The following is a 16,944-nucleotide window of genomic DNA, read 5'->3' on the forward strand; positions in this document are numbered from 1 at the left end:
TCATGGTATGAAGTGATCCATAAAAGACTATTCGTAACAGTGATTGTAAGGTAGTAAGTTTCGTAAAGTTTTTAGATGGTAGGACTCCGATGTAACAAACTAAAATTGTTCTTTGTGATTGCGAAAACCCAATGAACTCTTTGTAAATTGTTTTTTTTTTTATTTTTTTCATGGCGCCTTACTTGTGGTTGAATAATATTTTTCTGTCATTCTAAAAGAACGTAACAAATTAAAATTGTGAGAAAAAAAAAAAAAAGGACTTGTACTAAATGTCGTGGGAGAGGACTACATATGTGAAAAGTTAACGGATGCCCACTTTTTAATCGACTAAGGGCATTCATGGAAGCCTCCAAGTATAATAAAAGTGGAAAATTATAAATATAAACACGAAGATTATGGTTAAGCATTAATTATAAAGACAATTTTTTTTTAAAATATAAAATTACATATTTTCATTAATATGTTAACCTCATGAATTTAAATTTAAGTATGAAAAAAATGTTTGAACATAAGCCTTAGGACTACATTTAGCATTCTATAATGGAAAAATGCTTGAAGATTCACTATTTGGATGGTTTAAAGTTGTTAGACCTCTGAAAAAATGCTTGCTTGCTTCTTTGTAATACTTTGTGCTTCGTTTAAGATTTTAGGTCTTCGTATTTCTTTGAGATTTATAACGCCAGTCATTTTAAAACATCTGTATATATCTTTTCCTTGAATGACTAAGAGTGCTCCCAATGGTGACATACTTCCTCTTCAGGACTAGCTGTCACATCAACGCCACATCAACGCTTTCTTCTCATGACTAAACACTACCAACAATGACATACTTCCTCAGATAATTTGGGACCCACTATATTACCTAATTAATTCTATGTGCAAGTAAAGAAGCAAAAAGTACCACACATTTTACCATACTCCTCCGTCCACAAATATAATTGAAACGGGCATGAAAAAGGGCGAAAGGCTGGACTAATTATTGGGCGAAAGGCTCGACTAATTGCTGCCAACAGCGTCCTTGAGGGCTAAGAGGAGGACGGGTGGAAAGAAGCAACTGTTAGGAGCACTCTAAACATGTAACAAAACATATTTTTATTCTAAATGGCTGAGCTTTTGACTCTAGCAAAGCACAAGTTTACAGTAGAAAAAGTTCATTTAGCTCTCCAATTGAGATCGACCTTGAATAAAGTGGTTGTGATTGTAACCGACCAATTCACATATGTCTGACATAAAACAAGTAACCCAAGGCGAATACGCCGACAGAATTTTGGTACAGTAATGAGAGCGCAAATTTAGAATACGAAAAGTAAACAACACTTGTATTCAACATGATAACGTATCCAGTCATTCCCGAATGTTGGGTCTATCGTCATCATGGTGGAGTCAAAAACTCCAAGATAATTTACTCGAGCAAACAAAAAACCGACAATCTTTGTTTCGAATTGCTTTATTAGTATACCCTAAAACAAACAGGAATTGATTTCGATTTTCACCTTAACAAACCACCATGAAAATCAGTAGCCCCAGTAATCGTTTCTGATTTCGTCGTCAAATTTCTTCTTCAACTCTGGATGCTTCTCGAAGTACTCATCAGCAGTCATAGTGCTAAGCTTTTTCTGTTATTACAAAGAGAAAAATTATGATATCAAAAAAAGAAAAAAAAAATAAAAGTAACATTATAAGAAGAATTGAAGCAAATCAGAGTAATTAAAATTAGCCAGCTGACCCGTTTGAATGGTTAACAGGTACAGAATCAGCTAACATATGACACGATGGCCGTGAACAAGGTAAAAGATTTGGCCAAGTGGTGGATATTTACCAATCAAAATTAACAGCTGAATACACAATATTGATATATATATATTTATTGGTGTAACCTCTTTTATGTATATGCATAATGTTGATTTTTATACACAAATCATATAATCAAAATCTAATATGATAATTTTTATAATTAAAGGAATAATAACACAAAGTCCCCACAAAAGAAAGATGAGTAACAACAATATATTATTACTACTATTACTATACTACTATTACTATACTACTATTACTATTATTATTATTATCTTTTTATATGAAAATATAAGAGGTACAAATAACAATTTGCCAACCTGATTAAACCAGTTTATCATACAAAATTACTAAGCGAATACACTATTTAGATTTATAATAGTGATGTTAGTGATGGCTATTTTTCATGTATAGATAATTGATTTTTAGACAAAAAGTTCAAAAGATCATCTAATAATTTTTATAGATAAAAAATAAGTAAATAACATCATAAGCATATACTAAAAACTTTTTTTTTAATAAAAGATGATTATTGTTAGTATTATTATATTTCGTGTGAAGATAAAAGATATAATTAAAAGGGTAATTTGCCAAACAGATTCAACCAAACCTGTCTGCCCGGTTCAACCAAAACCCATTTTGACCCGGCCCACCTAATTGCCACATCTAAATTTAATACCTTCAGCTCTTGAACATCAGCAATTTCTTTCTCTAGTCGTTCAGATTCCTTGAGAGATTTCTGCTCAGCCTCTTTCAATTCAACCAACTGTCATTTCAATATTACAAAAGATATTTGTGCATCAAACCAATTGTCAATTCAACCAACTGCATCGTCGAATCCATGTAAGAAATTTATGGCTAAATTGAAGTACCGCATGTCAAGTATAATTTCATACCAGTGCATCAAACTTAGGTTTATATTCTGGAGTTGTCTTATCAACAAACTTCGGGATTTCAACACCTGTCAAAAAAAGATGAGGTCGTCACAACTGTGATAGAGGATCATGATATGTAGACATTAGGTACCAAAATCAACTAAGAATCATATATCCAGCTTTTTAAGTGATGAAGACCTGATTATTAAATACCATGTGGATTACTCTATTATTCATAGATCGGTGCCTAAACAGTTAAAGATCTGCTATTTCTAAAAAAGACAGTTGTGAAAGGGATGTAGCAACAAAAGAAAAATTACAAATCACAAATCACAAATAAAACTGCTTATAACAAATTGCACATTGTTTTTAATTCAATCAACATTTGTGCTGGTATCAAACTAAAAAAATGAAACTCCAAGACAAAGATCACCAAAATAAAGTGACTGTCACTTAAGTTATCATTTGCATGTTAGCATGCTAGTTGCTCAACCTCATGGTGCCAAGAGACTTATTTGTAATTAAATTTTCTTTATTATTAAACGGATATTGAATAAATATAATGCAGAACTACAACTAGACTAAAACGGCCATAAATTGCCCATTACACTATATTTATTGAATATACAGGCTTCCTTTTAAAACTAAAATCAATGGGATCAAACACCAATATGAGATTTTGGTCAAGATAATGGATAGTATAGAATTCCCATTGTTGATTATGAGTTAACATGTTGCCTAAACAAGGTCTATGCAAAGGATAATACATATAAATGGTTGGCAAAAAAACGTACTGTCGTAATATTCTTTATAAGAATCAACTATGCGAGATCCAAGTCCCTTTCTGTAGTACTCCCAATCGATAGGTTCTGGTTCCTGTATTATGCAATGAGAAAAATCATTCCAAATGAAATATAATTTTGCCAATAGAAGATTTTTAATTGTCAAACAAAGGAGTCAGATATAAAAGATAACAGCTCGGCAGTGAGCTAAAAAAATGAGTTATTTAAAAAAAAATAAAGAAGTATAGCAAACAATAAGTGAACTTTAATAGCTTATGACATTTAAGTTTTCCTTGCATTCATTTATCTCAAACTTACATTCTCACAACCATATATCAATATATTTAAGGACATTAAGATCAATAGATACAAGATACATATAATTAGCTATTGTTGAGCAATTAATCAACATCAAACTTACCTTGGTTCTACAAAATAAATCAAGTCAACAAATAAACAACTACAGAGATTTCAATATCAAACCAAATGCAAACACTTTCTATACATAGAAACTCTTATTATCTAATATTCAACATATATCCACATCCCTTAATACATCAGTATCAAAAGATTTACCGCATACACATAAAGTTACATACTTGAGCAATGTATGTGGAAAACGAAATATCACATATTTATATACAATACATCATTTTATCGAATATCAATTCATTTCATTATCATTACTATTCAAATGTTTTTAATTCACCAAAACCTACAAACTAGTATGAAATGTAGATCCATTTCAGTATCATTACTATTCGGATGTTTTTAATTCACCAAAACCTACAAACTAGTATGAAACGTAGATCCACATCTCTGAGCGCATTAACATCAACAAAATCCAATACATGCATATAATGAGATAGAGTTGAGCGAAAATGCGAAATAATAGAATGTCCTTAAAATGCATCATTTTATCGAATATTATTCATCTAATATCAAACCTAATCGAAATGTTTCGAATCACAGAAACCCTAACCATCTAAATTGCTAATATCAAATATAGATCTATACAGCTTAACACAGCATCTATACATTCAATACATACATACACATTCACACAGACATAATCAAATACATCTCAGCATAACAATATCTCCAAAATATATCAAATTAAAAAAATAACAGATGATCAAACCTAATCTGAATGTTTTCAATTCACCGAAACCCTAAGTACCTAATATCAAACATAGATCCGCACCACTCAAAAAAGTTAAAATCGATACATATACAGATTTAATCGATTAATTGATTTTATAAATACCTGACTGAATTTGGTCTGAAGAGTCGAATTGACTTCCTCAAAAGCACGACGGAGTGAAGAAAACTCCTTACGAGCTTCATCGGTAACGATCATTTTGGCCATGCCATCCCAATCGATTGATTTTGAGGCTTTGAATGCAACATCTGCAACTTTTTTTCCTACTCCGCTCATTTTGAATCGATCTCAGAAACTAAAAATTGATTGGATCAGATTAGATGATGAATGAATAGGTTTGGAAATATGGAACTAACGCAGATTGTAAAGCTTGTATGCCTCCCAGCTTTTTAGCTTTTCATTTTGGGGGTGTTTTGGGAACTAGGGTTTCAACGAGATTATTCACACGGTAAAAAAAGGAACAACAAAAAAAAAATTACTACACGTATCATCATATGTGGTTTTATGTTACTCGAATAATTTATATTTATATTTATTTATTTATTTATTTATATATATACTAATACAAAAAGGGAGGTGATACTCACACACCAATTTTTGATCCACACACACTTTTTATCATTAAACTTACAATTATGTCCTTAAATTTATCTTGGTACTTGAACATCTATTATTGGTACTTGAACATCTATTATTGTAAGTAAGGACATAATAGTCAATTAGGTGTGTATGGATCACTATTGAGTGTGTGAGTATCATCTCTCATACAAAAAACACTATCTCACTATTCACCAACAGTAATTAAGGGTATTTTCGCCATTTCACCATTTTTTTTAGTCCCCAACGATAAAATAAACAACTTTCGTAAAATAACCAACCCTTCAATATTACCAAAAGATATCGAAAAAAAAAATTTGACAAAAAAATCAACTAACTTTTTTTTTCTCTCTTTTCTTCCTCAACGATAAAAGAGGCAACTTTCATAAAATGATCAACCCTTCAATGCTACCAAAAGATGTCAAAAAACATTCTTTTTTACAATTTTTTTTTTTTTGTCTCCAACGATAAAATAAGCAACTTTCGTAGAAGAACCAACCCTTCAATGTTACCAAAAGATGTCGAAAAAAATACTTTTTTACAAAAAAATCAACTAACTATTTTTTTTCTCTTTTCTTCCTCAACGATAAAAGAAGCAACTTTCACAAAAGGAACAACCTTTCAATGTTAGATGTCGAAAAAAATTCTTTTTTACAAAAAAGATCAAGACTTTCTTTTTTAACTCGCATTCAAAACGGAGCTCCCGGAGCAAAGCGAGGGCTCCACAACTAGTTATCATCAAAGTAAAACTAATTAATGCATGTTTAAAATTACTATGTAGAGTTATTTAGAAAACTTCATTTTTAAATACGAAATAATGTATATATGGTTCACAAAATTTAAATTTGTTGCTCTAGGTAAATATGGAGTATGACACACGGAGAGCTTGAACTTAACTTTACTTATACAAACCTTAGAAAATAGCCGAATTCATACTTTTTATATTTACATAAGGAGAGCTCAAACGAAAGTGAAATAAACTCGTTTACATCCTACATAGGTCAGTTGAGGTACGGGTTGTTAACGATTTAAGTCGAGTTAAGTCGGATATTAGATAAAAATATATACAGAGAGATCACGAGTTTGGATAATTCGTTACTCGATGTTCTAGCTCAAATTTGATGCTCGTTTAGCTATTTAAATAATATTTTGATTTTCGAGTTCTAAGTTACCTTTTTACGAATTTTAACTCCATTAATTTTTTCCATAGCACAAGCTCGAACTCGTATTAGCAGCCAAGTCGAATGTTAATTTTTTTAACTCGACTCAGTAAAACTACTCAAAAATAACTTCAGTTGGTAATCAATTTAAACTCAAATTCGAGCTAAAAGGGCTCAAACTCAAATAACTCGTTAGTGCTCGACTTGTTAACAAACATGATCGTTGAACTTTGTTTAAAGTTACTTATTAAGTTATACGTTATGAGCATCATCGAATCAAAACTTGAACTAATACATTATAAAGATTCGCCGTTCCAAAAAAAAAAAAATACATTATAAAGATTCAGAGTTGTATATATATTTGACTTGAAGTCGTATGTGTTAGTCCCCGTTTGGCTCGTGGAATTTTTTTGGATGGAATGGAATGTGTCAAAGGAACTGGAATCCAAAGGAATTGGAATTGATAAATTTCATGGAATGTGAAAAATGTGTTCTATTTTACATGGAATTGAATTGAATTTCATTTTATAAAATAATTAAAAAGTTATAAAAAAAAATTATGTTTCTAAATTTTGTGTTCATTTCCTGACTCACTTTTTCAAAAAAAAAAAAAAAAATTTAGATTCGCGATTCGAGAACGCGTGTCGAAAACGCGTGTTTTGCAGGGGATCTAAAAATCCGCATTTCTGGACGCCCTGCGAAAACGCGTGTTTCAGCGAGGGATCAAGAAACGCGCGTTTCCGAGGGCGACGCGAAAACGCGAGTTTCCGGGCCCTGCGAAAACGCGCGTTTCCGGGCCCCGCGAAAATGCGCGTTTCCGGGCGCCCGCGAAAACGCGCGTTACCGGTCGCCCGCGAAAGCGCGCGATTCCGGACGCCCCGCGAAAGCGCGGGTTTCCGGACGCCCCGCGAAAGCGCGCGTTTGCGGGCGCCCGCGAAAACGCGCGTTTTCGGGCGCCCGTGAAAACGCGCGTTTCCGGACGCCCCGCAAAAATGCGCGTTTCCGGACGCCCCGCGAAAATGCGCGTTTCCGGGCGCCCTGTGAAAGCGCGCGTTTCCGGGCGCGCCCGCGAAAGCGAGCTTTTCCGGGCGCCCGCGAAAGCGCGCGTTTGCAGGCGCCCTGCGAAAACGCTTCACGAAAACTTGAGCCGAAAACGCGCCCAGTAAACACGCTTTGAAAACGCGACACGAAAACGCGCACAAAAAAAGTTACCCGATCCGCGAAAAAAAGTCTCAAAAACGCGACTCGAAACGCGCCACGATAACGCGCCACGAAACACGGCATAAAAACGCGATCCGAAAATGCGGACCGAATATGCGACCCGAAAACGCGACCCAAAAATATGCGTCGAAAACGCTCTCTGAAAACGCGCCCCGAAACCGCACGCCGAATAGCTCCGTGAAAACGTGCCTCGAAAATGAGCGCCAAAAAGGCGTTCTAGAGTCGCGACCCGAAAAATTCAATGTTGAAAAGAATTCAAATCCATCAACATCTTGAAGGAATGAACATTCCATAGATGAAGGAATCTCAAGATTCCAAGGAATATAATTCCTTTCAAATTATGTCAACCAAACGAAGTAGTCTAAGGAATTCAATTCCAATTCCATCAAATTCTTTGAAATTCCGCGAGTCAAACGGGCTCTTAGTCCTTCGAAATGATATATAACATATTATTGTTACTATTAAGCATCAACTATCAATTGTACTGTGACAGATTTTAATGAGTTCCATCAATCTTACTTTGGATTCTGAAATACTTCAAAGGGTAGTTGCATATTGTGCAGTTAAGTATCTTCTTATTGTTATGATTTAATATTGTATATGTGTGACGATCGCTCCAAATCCATATGGACGAACACGTCATTCATCGATTTCATTGCGAGGTATTTGACCTCTATATGATACGTTTTGTAAACATTGCATTCTTTTGAAAAGGCTCACCATAAATGAATATTTAAATCAAAGGTTTTCGATATCTGATGATTTCTACATATAGACAATCACCGTAAATTAGTTTACAATAGTACTTCCGTTGACAATGCAGTAAAAATAAGATACATGGTGATGATTTGGTGAATGCAACGTTTCCTTGAAAAATATGCCATGTAAGACTCCATGCACATAGCTTGTCTAACATATAAGCAAACAGCGAAAGACTTCTAGGGAACCTGAGAATAAACATGCTAACAAGTGTCAACACAAAGGTTGGTGAGTTCATAGTTTTAATGTTTTGCATTATCTGTACATAAAGGTGGATCACAAGATTTCAGTTGTTTCATCCAGAAACGTTTATCAAAATATTCTACGAAATTGAGCACCCTGCTAACTAAACTTAACGTATATATAATTTGTACCCTTTGTATAATCATCTTAATAATACACGCAAACCAACGTGTACGTGTCTCAAATAGTATACGTCCGTTAAAAGGCTAGCGTTCTAGCTCGGACGGGGATATCAAGCCCTATGGATCCATATACTACTACTCGCGCCCACCAGTTCTTATAACCGGCAGTTACTAGTTACTAAAACTAAGGGATTTTCGGTTCAAACTCGGTGTAGAATTTAGTATGTACTTGTATCCATTGCGTTTAAAATAAAATGCATGTATTCTCAGCCCAAAAATATAGATTGCAAAAGCAATTAAAAAGGGAGCAAATGAAACTCACCTTAGCAGCATATAAAGTCGTTCACCAAAATGTGACCGAAACTCGAATTACCAAATACCCGTAGATCTCAACCTAGAGAACATATGTTGGTCAATAAATGTCTATCAAGCTAAGTCAGGTCATAGTGTATCACAATCCTAACGCTCGAGATCGACATACAAAAGTTATCCAAAGTCGTTTCAAAAAGTCAATTTTGACAATAGTTCAACAAAACGAGACGTACCTTATATAAGGATTCATTTACTCGGTTGGTAATATTCAAAAATCCAATTTATCAATCTTACAAACAAGTTGTTTAAATATTAATTGCAGATTCAAAAGCAATTCTAATTAACGTTAATTATAATTCAGTTGATCATATCTTTTAATTCGTTCATCGAAATTACGCGATTTCTAAATGAAAAGTTATTGATTTTTCGCCAGCTTTCCAAAAACATGTATATCATATGCCTTTTACTAGTAATATATGTATTTAATTCGTGATTCATTATAAACTTTTTAACGACGAAATTTAGCATACCAGCATGCATAAATATATATACTCGAGCACTAGACATGGATACACAATTAATATATAAAAGATAAAATATGAATGCTCACGTATCAATATCGTGATTCAATATTGCAGGAAAGTACGTAGACGCAACAGAGATGATAAACACTAGGTTTGACTTGCCAATAATACCCACGTACATTACCCATAACCTCCATAGCTATAACCCATAATTTCCTTAGCTCTATCCCGCTTGAATACCCATTTTGAAAGTGACACGCTCATGACTTCATCGTAGTATTTTATGTATAATAATACTACTAATAATACTAATAATAATAATAATAATAATAATAATATTAATCTTAATAATAATAATAATAATAATATTAATAATAATAATAATAATAATAATAATAATAATAATAATAATAATAATAATAATAATAATAATAATAATAATAATAATAGTAATAATTAAATAAATAAATACAGAGTAAGATGGATGATATATGTGTGTGTGCAATTCAGTGAACGAGCTCGACTTTTATAGGCCTTTCCTGAAATTTTGCCTCATGCGATCGCATGGTTTCGAAGGCCTTTGTGAAATGTCCCGTTCTTATTGATTAAAACGTTCCATATTAATTGATTTCGTTGCGAGGTTTTGACCTCTATATGAGACGTTTTTCAAAGACTACATTCATTTTAAAACAAACCATAACCTTTATTTCATCAATAAAGGTTTAAAAAGCTTTACGTAGATTATCAAATAATGATAATCTAAAATATCCTGTTTACACACGACCATTACATAATGGTTTACAATACAAATATGTTACAACAAAATAAGTTTCTTGAATGCAGTTTTTACACAATATCATACAAGCATGGACTCCAAATCTCGTCCTTATTTAAGTATGCGACAGCGGAAGCTCTTAATAATCACCTGAGAATAAACATGCTTAAAACGTTAACAAAAATGTTGGTGAGTTATAGGTTTAACCTATATATATCAAATCATAATAATAGACCACAAGATTTCATATTTCAATACACATCCCATACATAGAGATAAAAATCATTCATATGGTGAACACCTGGTAACCGACATTAACAAGATGCATATATAAGAATATCCCCATCATTCCGGGACACCCTTCGGATATGATATAAATTTCGAAGTACTAAAGCATCCGGTACTTTGGATGGGGTTTGTTAGGCCCAATAGATCTATCTTTAGGATTCGCGTCAATTAGGGTGTCTGTTCCCTAATTCTTAGATTACCAGACTTAATAAAAAGGGGCATATTCGATTTTGATAATTCAACCATAGAATGTAGTTTCACGTACTTGTGTCTATTTTGTAAATCATTTATAAAACCTGCATGTATTCTCATCCCAAAAATATTAGATTTTAAAAGTGGGACTATAACTCACTTTCACATATTTTTACTTCGTCGGGAAGTAAGACTTGGCCACTGGTTGATTCACGAACCTATAACAATATATACATATATATCAAAGTATGTTCAAAATATATTTACAACACTTTTAATATATTTTGATGTTTTAAGTTTATTAAGTCAGCTGTCCTCGTTAGTAACCTACAACTAGTTGTCCACAGTTAGATGTACAGAAATAAATTGATAAATATTATCTTGAATCAATCCACGACCCAGTGTATACGTATCTCAGTATTGATCACAACTCAAACCATATATATTTTGGAATCAACCTCAACCCTGTATAGCTAACTCCAACATTCACATATAGAGTGTCTATGGTTGTTCCGAAATATATATAGATGTGTCGACATGATAGTTCGAAACATTGTATACGTGTCTATGGTATCTCAAGATTACATAATATACAATACAAGTTGATTAAGTTATGGTTGGAATAGATTTGTTACCAATTTTCACGTAGCTAAAATGAGAAAAATTATCCCAATCTTGTTTTACCCATAACTTCTTCATTTTAAATCCGTTTTGAGTGAATCAAATTGCTATGGTTTCATATTGAACTCTATTTTATGAATCTAAACAGAAAAAGTATAGGTTTATAGTCGGAAAAATAAGTTACAAGTCGTTTTTGTAAAGGTAGTCATTTAAGTCGAAAGAACGACGTCTAGATGACCATTTTAGAAAACATACTTCCACTTTGAGTTTAACCATAATTTTTGGATATAGTTTCATGTTCATAATAAAAATCATTTTCTCAGAATAACAACTTTTAAATCAAAGTTTATCATAGTTTTTAATTAACTAACCCAAAACAGCCCGCGGTGTTACTACGACGGCGTAAATCCGGTTTTACGGTGTTTTTCGTGTTTCCAGGTTTTAAATCATTAAGTTAGCATATCATATAGATATAGAACATGTGTTTAGTTGATTTTAAAAGTCAAGTTAGAAGGATTAACTTTTGTTTGCGAACAAGTTTAGAATTAACTAAACTATGTTCTAGTGATTACAAGTTTAAACCTTCGAATAAGATAGCTTTATATGTATGAATTGAATGATGTTATGAACATCATTACTACCTTAAGTTCCTTGGATAAACCTACTGGAAAAGAGAAAAATGGATCTAGCTTCAACGGATCCTTGGATGGCTTGAAGTTCTTGAAGCAGAATCATGACACGAAAACAAGTTCAAGTAAGATCATCACTTGAAATAAGATTCTTATAGTTATAGAAATTGAACCAAAGTTTGAATATGATTATTACCTTGTATTAGAATGATAACCTACTGTAAGAAACAAAGATTTCTTGAGGTTGGATGATCACCTTACAAGATTGGAAGTGAGCTAGCAAACTTGAAAGTATTCTTGATTTTATGTAACTAGAACTTGTAGAATATATGAAGAACACTTAGAACTTGAAGATAGAACTTGAGAGAGATTAATTAGATGAAGAAAATTGAAGAATGAAAGTGTTTGTAGGTGTTTTTGGTCGTTGGTGTATGGATTAGATATAAAGGATATGTAATTTTGTTTTCATGTAAATAAGTCATGAATGATTACTCATATTTTTGTAATTTTATGAGATATTTCATGCTAGTTGCCAAATGATGGTTCCCACATGTGTTAGGTGACTCACATGGGCTGCTAAGAGCTGATCATTGGAGTGTATATACCAATAGTACATACATCTAAAAGCTGTGTATTGTACGAGTACGAATACGGGTGCATACGAGTAGAATTGTTGATGAAACTGAACGAGGATGTAATTGTAAGAATTTTTGTTAAGTAGAAGTATTTTGATAAGTGTCTTGAAGTCTTTCAAAAGTGTATAAATACATATTAAAACACTACATGTATATACATTTTAACTGAGTCGTTAAGTCATCGTTAGTCGTTACATGTAAGTGTTGTTTTGAAACCTTTAGGTTAACGATCTTGTTAAATGTTGTTAACCCAATGTTTATAATATCAAATGAGATTTTAAATTATTATATTATCATGATATTATCATGTATGAATATCTCTTAATATGATATATATACATTAAATGTCTTTACAACGATAATCGTTACATATATGTCTCGTTTAAAAATAATTAAGTTAGTAGTCTTGTTTTTACATATGTAGTTCATTATTAATATACTTAATGATATGTTTACTTATCATAGTATCATGTTAACTATATATATATATATCCATATATATGTCATCATATAGTTTTTACAAGTTTTAACGTTCGTGAATCACCGGTCAACTTGGGTGGTCAATTGTCTATATGAAACATATTTCAATTAATCAAGTCTTAACAAGTTTGATTGCTTAACATGTTGGAAACATTTAATCATGTAAATATCAATCTCAATTAATATATATATAAACATGGAAAAGTTCGGGTCAGTACAGTACCTACCCGTTAAATAAATTTCGTCCCGAAATTTTAAGCTGTTGAAGGTGTTGATGAATCTTCTGGAAATAGATGCGGGTATTTCTTCTTCATCTGATCTTCTCGCTCCCAGGTGAACTCGAGTCCTCTACGAGCATTCCATCGAACCTTAACAATTGGTATCTTGTTTTGCTTAAGTCTTTTAACCTCACGATCCATTATTTCGACGGGTTCTTCGATGAATTGAAGTTTTTCGTTGATTTGGATTTCATCTAACGGAATAGTGAGATCTTCTTTAGCAAAACATTTCTTCAAATTCGAGACGTGGAAAGTGTTATGTACAGCCGCGAGTTGTTGAGGTAACTTAAGTCGGTAAGCTACTGGTCCGACACGATAAATAATCTTGAATGGTCCAATATACCTTGGATTTAATTTTCCTCGTTTACCAAATCGAACAACGCCTTTCCAAGGTGCAACTTTAAGCATGACCATCTCTCCAATTTCAAATTCTATATCTTTTTTTTAATGTCAGCGTAGCTCTTTTGTCGACTTTGGGCGATTTTCAACCGTTGTTGAATTTGGATGATCTTCTCGGTAGTTTCTTGTATAATCTCCGGACCCGTAATCTGTCTATCCCCCACTTCACTCCAACAAATCGGAGACCTGCACTTTCTACCATAAAGTGCTTCAAACGGCGCCATCTCAATGCTTGAATGGTAGCTGTTGTTGTAGCAAAATTCTGCTAACGGTAGATGTCGATCCCAACTGTTTCCGAAATCAATAACACATGCTCATAGCATGTCTTCAAGCATTTGTATCGTCCTTTCGCTCTGTCCATCAGCTTGTGGATGATAGGCAGTACTCATGTCTAGACGAGTTCCTATCAGAGATAATAGAGATTGGTATTCCATGTCTGGAGATGACTTCCTTCAAATACAGTCGTGCTAACTTCTCTATCTTGTCATCTTCTCTTATTGGCAGGAAGTGTGCTGATTTGGTGAGACGATCAACTATTACCCAAATAGTATCAAACCCACTTGCTGTCCTTGGCAATTTAGTGATGAAATCTATGGTAATGTTTTCCCATTTCCATTCCGGGATTTCGGGTTGTTGAAGTAGACCTGATGGTTTCTGATGCTCAGCTTTGACCTTAGAACACGTCAAACATTCTCCTACGTATTTAGCAATATCAGCTTTCATACCTGGCCACCAAAAATGTTTCTTAAGATCCTTGTACATCTTCCTCGTTCCAGGATGTATTGAGTATCTGGTTTTATGAGCTTCTCTAAGTACCATTTCTCTCATATCTCCAAATTTTGGTACCCAAATTCTTTCAGCCCTATACCGGGTTCCGTCTTCCCGAATATTAAGATGCTTCTCCGATCCTTTGGGTATTTCATCCTTTAAATTTCCCTCTTTTAAAACTCCTTGTTGCGCCTCCTTTATTTGAGTAGTAAGGTTAGTGTGAATCATTATATTCATAGATTTTACTCGAATGGGTTCTCTGTCCTTTCTGCTCAAGGCGTCGGCTACCACATTCGCCTTCCCCGGGTGGTAATGAATCTCAAAGTCGTAATCATTCAACAATTCAATCCACCTACGCTGCCTCATATTCAGTTGTTTCTGATTAAATATATGTTGAAGACTTTTGTGGTCGGTATATATAATACTTTTGACCCCATATAAGTAGTGCCTCCAAGTCTTTAATGCAAAAACAACCGCGCCTAATTCCAAATCATGCGTCGTATAATTTTACTCGTGAATCTTCAATTGTCTAGACGCATAAGCAATCACCTTCGTTCGTTGCATTAATACACAACCGAGACCTTACTTTGATGCGTCACAATAAATCACAAAATCATCATTCCCTTCAGGCAATGACAATATAGGTGCCGTAGTTAGCTTTTTCTTCAATAACTGAAACGCTTTCTCTTGTTCATCCTTCCATTCAAATTTCTTCCCTTTATGCGTTAATGCAGTCAAGGGTTTTGTTATTCTGGAAAAGTCTTGGATGAACCTTCTGTAGTAACCAGCTAGTCCTAAAAACTGGCGTATGTGTTTCGGAGTTTTCGGGGTTTCCCACTTTTCAACAGTTTCTATCTTTGCGTGATCCACCTTAATACCTTTTTTGTTCACTATGTGACCGAGGAATTGAACTTCTTCCAACCAAAATGTACACTTTGAAAATTTAGCGTACAATTCTTCCTTCCTCAATTCTTCTAACACCTTTCTCAAATGTTCACCGTGTTCTTGGTCATTCTTTGAGTAAATAAGTATCTCATCAATGAAAACAATGACAAACTTGTCAAGGTATGGTCCACACACTCGGTTCATAAGGTCCATGAACACAGCTGGTGCATTAGTTAAACCAAACGGCATGACCATAAACTCGTAATGACCGTAACGTGTTCTGAAAGCAGTCTTTGGAATATCATCTTCTTTCACCCGCATTTGATGATACCCGAAACGTAAGTCAATCTTTGATTAAACAGACGAGCCTTGTAGTTGATCAAATAAGTCGTCGATTCTCGGTAGTGGGTAGCGGTTCTTGATGGTAAGTTTGTTCAACTCTCGGTAGTCGATACACAACCTGAATGTACCATCTTTCTTCTTGACAAACAAAACAGGAGCTCCCCACGGTGATGTGCTTGGTCGAATGAAACCACGCTCTAAAAGTTCTTGTAATTGGCTTTGCAGTTCTTTCATCTCGCTGGGTGCGAGTCTGTAAGGAGCACGAGCTATTGGTGCAGCTCCTGGTATAAGATCTATTTGAAATTCAACGGATCGATGTGGGGGTAATCCCGGTAATTCTTTCGGAAATACATCGGGAAATTCTTTTGCGACGGGAACATCATTGATGCTCTTTTCTTCAGTTTGTACTTTCTCGACGTGTGCTAGAACAGCATAGCAACCTTTTCTTATTAGTTTTTGTGCCTTCAAATTACTAACAAGATGTAGCTTCGTGTTGCCCTTTTCTCCGTACACCATTAAGGGTTCTCCTTCTTCTCGTACAATGCGAATTGCATTTTTATAACATACGATCTCTGCTTTCACCTTCTTCAGCCAGTCCATGCCAACTATTACATCAAAACTCCCTAACTCTACTGGTATCAAATCAATCTTAAATATTTCGCTACCCAGTTTAATTTCTCGATTCCGGCATATATTATCTGCTGAAATTAATTTACCGTTTGCTAATTCGAGTAAAAATTTACTATCCAACGGCGTCAATGGACAACTTAATTTAGCACAAAAATCTCTACTCACATAGCTTTTATCCGCACCCGAATCAAATAAAACGTAAACAGATTTATTGTCAATAAGAAACGTACCCGTAACAAGCTCCGGGTCTTCCTGTGCCTCTGCCGCATTAATATTGAAAACTCTTCCGCGGCCTTGTCCATTCGTGTTCTCCTGGTTCGGGCAATTTCTAATAATGTGGCCCGGTTTTCCACATTTATAACAAACTACATTGGCATAACTTGCTCCGACACTACTTGCTCCGCCATTACTCATTCCGACACCATTTGTTCCTTTCGTTCTGTTAACCCCTGGTCCGTAGACCTCACACTT

The 16,944-nt window shown here is 34.1% G+C and overlaps 1 protein-coding gene across 1 annotated transcript; it reads right to left on the reverse strand.

The window, feature by feature from the left end:
* Window positions 1-1,265: 1,265 nt before the first annotated feature.
* LOC139877234 (ATP synthase subunit d, mitochondrial) lies at window positions 1,266-4,940 on the reverse strand. The gene is made up of 5 exons (XM_071864651.1): window positions 4,719-4,940; window positions 3,464-3,545; window positions 2,691-2,755; window positions 2,474-2,560; window positions 1,266-1,616 (listed from the first exon to the last, which is right to left on the reverse strand). Exons 1-5 carry the CDS (start codon window positions 4,887-4,889, stop codon window positions 1,515-1,517), a joined length of 507 nt encoding a protein of 168 aa, XP_071720752.1. The 5' UTR covers window positions 4,890-4,940; the 3' UTR covers window positions 1,266-1,514.
* Window positions 4,941-16,944: the final 12,004 nt, after the last annotated feature.

The sequence above is a fragment of the Rutidosis leptorrhynchoides genome, chromosome 11, assembly GCF_046630445.1.
Source record: "Rutidosis leptorrhynchoides isolate AG116_Rl617_1_P2 chromosome 11, CSIRO_AGI_Rlap_v1, whole genome shotgun sequence".
Classification (NCBI taxonomy): domain Eukaryota; kingdom Viridiplantae; phylum Streptophyta; class Magnoliopsida; order Asterales; family Asteraceae; genus Rutidosis; species Rutidosis leptorrhynchoides.

What these genes read in the sequence shown, in the direction of transcription:
- LOC139877234 (XM_071864651.1), bottom strand. Translation starts at nt 4,889, where the DNA reads ATGAGCGGAGTAGGAAAAAAAGTTGCAGATGTTGCATTCAAAGCCTCA. An exon ending in AACCTAAGTTTGATGCACTG is followed by an intron (nt 2,561 to 2,690) that starts GTATGAAATTAT and finishes TTGAAATGACAG; the next exon opens with TTGGTTGAATTGAAAGAGGC. An exon ending in CTGATGTTCAAGAGCTGAAG is followed by an intron (nt 1,617 to 2,473) that starts GTATTAAATTTA and finishes TTGTAATAACAG; the next exon opens with AAAAAGCTTAGCACTATGAC.